The 5282-nt window shown below is 69.5% G+C and overlaps 1 protein-coding gene across 1 annotated transcript; it reads left to right on the top strand.

The window, feature by feature from the left end:
- Positions 1-1563: 1563 nt before the first annotated feature.
- H696_00806 (hypothetical protein) lies at positions 1564-4893 on the top strand (the record flags this gene model as incomplete). The annotated part of the gene is made up of 4 exons (XM_009494690.1): positions 1564-1968; positions 2147-2253; positions 2654-3816; positions 4118-4893. 4 exons carry the CDS (start codon positions 1564-1566, stop codon positions 4891-4893), a joined length of 2451 nt encoding a protein of 816 aa, XP_009492965.1.
- Positions 4894-5282: the final 389 nt, after the last annotated feature.

Genomic DNA, 5282 nt, shown 5'->3' with positions numbered 1-5282 from the left:
GGGGAATGCGATGCTATGTGGATCTTCGGATTGGTGGAAGAGGGTAGCCGGCCAAGGCAGGCGCCTGGCCCCTGTCGATTCTCCAATCGGGGAGCCGTGTGGAGGGGGCAAAGGGCCTGTGCCACCGCACCGCCCTGGGCCATCATGCCAAGGAGAGGGGGAGGTAAATCCAATCCTCCACGGGTCAGAAGGGTCCCTCCGGCACGGGGACACAGGAGCCGGCCGATGTGAGGCCCACTTCCTCACCTACGGCTGGAGAGCCGGGGGAGGTGCCGACCAAGCATGGCCACGACACAATATCACCCTGGAAAGGAGAGAGAGAGAGAGAGAGAGAGAGAGAGAGAGAAAGAGAGAGAGAGAGAGAGAGAAGAAGGACCGATGGAGAAAAGCAACAGTGTGCAAAGTCCGGGGGGATGCCATCGGGAATGAATGTGGGAAGCAAGTCATTCGGGCGCGAGCCCCGCCCGGGCTAGAATGGCTCTGGCGCTCTGCAGGTGTCGATCACGCCCCCTGGGGTCATTCGCCTGCCGGAAGCGTGGGACGTGTGATTGCTCACGGGACCAGCCGCGCATGGGCATGATGGCACATTGTCCAGCGGTCCTCCACGCGGCTGGGCGTTGAGTTAAATTTATTTTCGCCCCCACTTTATTACCCACAATGGCGGGATTTGGTTGTTTTTTTTCCCATTTTTATTTCGCCCAGGCCCCCGCCGCCCCTTGGGATGCGTGTGCAGGTGGTCTGTTCCGCGATCGGGGCCGATCTCGGTCCACCCTCGCGGCTGTGCCGGCGTCGACGATCGACGAACCCCGGAGCAAGGAGCCAGGGACAGGGGGCACCCGAGAGGCGGAAGCACTTTGCGCCGGTCCTCCTGCCGTCCCTGCCTTTCTCTCGCGACCAGGCCCTCGGTCCTGCCGAGTGGCAACCCATCGCTCTGGAAAGAGGTGTCTACCGGGTCTCTGGGATGAGGGCGCCGGCGGGGGGGGGGGGGCGCGGTCGCCCGATCCTCGAGGCCCGGCCATCCTCCTTGTTCGGCTGGCTCCCTGGGGCCTTGATCGCATGGAGCATGGCGCGGCCGGTCCCCAGGTGTGAGCCCGCAGCCGCGCGAGGGGTTGTCCCCTCCCGGCGCGGGGGGCGGCCGAGTGTGTATGTGCGTGCGTGTGTGTGTGTGTGTGTGTGTGTGTGTGGGCTCGGCGGCCTCGGCAGGTAGGAGCCGATAAATATAGAGGGCACCATGTGGCAGTGGCCCTCCCCCCCCATGTTGGGGGCCCACACAAGCACCATATCCCCTGCGCGCCCGGTCCCTGAAACACGCCCGCGCACGCCCCTCCTGCATCCTTCCTCTGCCCGCCCGCGCCCTCGCCCCGCCGTCTCTCTTGGACTTGGCGCCCGTTCCCCAGGCTGCCGTCCGGGTCGCTCGCTGCTCTTACCAAGGCTCGCGCCCCGACTCTTCCCGCCCCCCCCCCCGCCCCCCCACCCTGTGGCCAACCCCCACAGCATAGCCACCCTCCGGACTCCAAGTGTGTGTGTGTGTGTGCGTGCCCCTGCGTGCGCCGCATTCACCCGATGCGCGTTGTCCTGCCGCTGATCGGGCTGGCGCTTTGTGCGCTGGCCGCCTCCGGCCATGGAATGGCGGTTCACCGCCAGCCGGCCGCCGCCGGCGCTACCACGCCCCTCCTCCGGGCGGCTTTCTCCCCGCAGGCCGCGCGGCCTGGCGGCTCGGACATCGTCCGGTCGCGGACGCTGGCCGACCGCGAGCATGGGCCCGTCCAGTGCGACGCGCATGAGCAGTGCAATGGCGACTTCTGCGCGGAGGTCTGCGTCCCGGGCACCGTCACCATCGACCAGTGGTCCTCGTATGCCCTGCGCACCCAGCGCAAGCTCCAGTGGGATCGGCCCTTCTCGCTGAAGGAGCTGCCTACTTCCCACAATTCCGCCATCACCCGGGCGTATGGCTTCGGCGTGGAGGAGGTACGGCCACTGACGGGTGCCCCGAATGTGGGGGTCGGCCCCCTCGGCCGGCCACAGGCCGGGCGTCAAAAGACAAGGCCGCGGCGGGGGCAGCCCATTTGCCGACATTTGCCGATGCCCGACCAGGCGCTTGCCCTTGCCCATGCTCTGACCTGCCTTGCCTCCCCCCCATACGTAGGAGGGCCTTCACAAGGTCCTGATGCCATACTACGGCGAGGAGAAGTCCCATGTTACCATCGCCAACCAGCGCTACAGTGTCATTGACCAGCTCAAGATGGGCTTCCGGTACGTCAAGGAGGACAGCCCTCTTCAGGAGGATGCCCCGGGGCAGGGGGGGGGGGGGGGACCGCGCGGGGGGAAGGGCACCCGACCTGGGAGAACAACGCTGCAAGGGCCAGCCGACCGAAGGGCAAGGGCATGCCCCGGGCGCACCCGGGCCCGAGAGCGCGTGCCGCGCACTGTGGCGGATGCGCCGCCACAATGTGGCCGAAGAGAAATAATCCCACCAGCGCGGGGTCCAAAGGGAAGAGAGAGAGGGAGAGAGAGAGAGAGCGCGCGCGCGAGCGAGACAGCGAGAGGGGACGCCGGTCGAGGATGGGACACTCACTCGAGAATGCACCCGGGCTCCGCGCCACTGCCGCGCGCCCCTGGCCGCCTCGGGCCGGCCCCGCATGTGCACACGCAGGCACCTGGAGATCGATGTCTACTATCGCCACGGGGACTTCCGGATCTGCCACTGGGACCACTGCCCGCGGGACTTCCTGTATATGCTCAACCGCGCGGCCAAGAAGTCCGGCCGGTATCCGCTCAATTGGGACCCCGAGCGCCTGGGCTGCGACAAGGACAAGCCCCTGCTGGAGACCGTGCTGAAGAACGACGTCGCGGGGTTCTTCGATTCGGAGAGCCCCCGGCCGTGGCCGGACCCCGAGCATCCGGACAAGCCGGGCCACGACGATGACCAGGATCCGGACGAGGGCGACGACCGGCCCGGCGAGGTGGCCGGCCGCCGGCCGCCCGGGCACCGGCAGGCCCAGCAGGCGGCCCTGGCGGCGGCAACGGCGCCCGGCCTGCGCCCGGCCCGGCGCCCGGCCTCGGCCAAGGGGCTCGGCCTCGATCCCACCCCGCCGCCCACCTTCCCGGCCGAGCCGGACATCGTGGTGCTCTTCATGGACCTGCGGAGCATGCGCCGGCGCCAGCTGGCCCGGCGCCTGGTGGCCATGATTGAGTCGATTTTCACCCGCGGCGCCATCTACACCCCGGAGGACCATCTGAACTTCCTGCGCGAGCGCGTCGGCGGCACGGTGGCCGCCCTGTGCTTTGCCGAGTACGATGTCGCTCGCATGGCCGACCGGCTGGCGGTCGACACGGCCGGGCGCGCGATCATCACCGCCGGCCCGGCCCCCGGCCGCCCGGCCATGCACCCGCTGACCACCGAGCAGCGGGCCTTCTGCAGCGACCTGTGGCCCACTTCGCGCCAGCTGGCCGCCATGGGCAAGCGCCTGGTCCTCGAGGCCATGCCCTACCTCGGCATCACGACCACCCTGTCGGAGCTGATGTTCATCCCGCCGCTGTGGTTCGGCAACCAATTCACCCCGCGCCACTTCCGGCCGTGGCCCCATTGCCGGCTGGGCTGGCGCGACCCGACCACCAGCCACTCGCAAACCCGGGCCCTGGATGGCTCCATCGTCCTGGGGCCGGCCTTCTTCTGGGACTCGCGCCAGCAGTATCCCCCGAGCCTGATTCGGGAGATGGCCCAGTGCTCGGTCACGCGCCAGGCTCTGGACCAAGTCCACCCGCGGGTCACCACCGAGGCGCTTGTTTGGTCGTGGGACCTGAACCAGCCGTCAGGTATGTCCTTTCCCGGGCCGGCCTCCTTTGCGTCTGCCCCGGGGGCGCTCCTTCACAGGGGGCTGCGAGGGCGGGGGGAAGTGCCCGGAATAGGTCCCCCTGTGGGGGATTTGATCGGCGCCCTTGCCTGGTCGCCGCAGGGGGGGGGGTCCCTGCCATCGACGACGATGACGACGACGGGCTGCCCTTACTCACACAACCATTGGCTTTCGTCTTCCGGCTGTGTCGGCCGCGCGCGGGGCGGGGGGGGGGGGGGGGGCGGGGACGGCAACGAATGGAAATCGCCCGCCCATGCGCACAGACGTTCACTTCAACAAGACCGCCACGGCCGGCGGGGTGCGCCCCGGCGCCGGCCGCCGGGTGCCTCTTTGCACGGCCATGAACACGGCCGGCCGGTGGACCCGGGAGCCCTGCGACACGCCCCTGCGCGGGGCCTGCATGCGGGTGGACCTGATCCCGGACCAGCCGGACTTCGTCATCCCCGTGGCCCACATCCTCGGAGCCGGGAACACGCGCCTGGATGCTGCCGTGCGCGGACCCAGCGAGCTGCGCCTGCGCCAGCAGCTGCACTCCCTCTTCGGCGCCCTGGCCCCGGAGCTGGCCATCCACTCGGAGGAGGGCGGCACGATCGGCCGCCCGAAGCGCCATGCGGCGGCGGCCCGCGCCGGCACCGCCGCCCGCCGGCACCACCAGCCGGAGGAGGGCGAAATGCACATCCTCCCCTGGCCGCAGGATGACCTGCCCTCGGTGGACCGGGTGCCCGGACTGCGCTCCGGGATCATCCCGGCCGCGTCTCCCCCCGGCCCGGTGACCTCCGCCCATGGCTCGTCCGATCGCCCGGTGTGGGTCCTCACCTCGGCCGAGGGGGACTATGAATCGGCCCGGCTTGCCTGCCCGGAGGGATACTCCTTCTGGCGGCCGTCGGTTGGCTGGGAGAATGCCAGCCTGGCCGACCTGGCCGCGGGCAACCAAGTGTGGCTGAACTTCGACCCGCTCGATGAGAGCGTGCCGGCCCCGCCGCCCGGGCCGACCATCGTCCAGCCCCCTCAGCACTGGAAGGCCGGCCAGGCGTGGTGAGATTGCCTCCCTCCTCTTCGCCGGGCGGGCCCCCTCGGCCAGGCGAGCGGCGACCATGTGATCCGGCCGGCCGGCCGGCGAGTGCGCCCTCCGTCCTTCCTTCCCGCCCTCTCCGCTGTGCATCAGCCTCGGGGAGGAGAGGGGGTGATCTTTTTCCTCCCCCTCGCCTGTGCCACTCGCCCCTCGAGAAACGCGCGCACACACGTTCTCAATGTCACGCTCCGTCCATCGAGAGAAGGACACAAGGGGGCGCAGGAAGGGGCCAAAGCCGGGTCCGCAGGCATGGCGGGGCGCTGGTCGGATATGTGTGCGTCATTTAGCTGGTGTGCTGCCTTACAGTGGCGCAAAGATGCGTGTGGAGGGTCGGCAGGGGGAGGGGGGGGGGGGGG

Source organism: Fonticula alba (genome assembly GCF_000388065.1).
Source record: "Fonticula alba strain ATCC 38817 unplaced genomic scaffold supercont2.1, whole genome shotgun sequence".
In the NCBI taxonomy this organism is placed as follows: domain Eukaryota; order Rotosphaerida; family Fonticulaceae; genus Fonticula; species Fonticula alba.
Note: the sequence above shows the minus strand (reverse complement) of the source record. Positions and strands in the feature narration are given on the sequence as shown.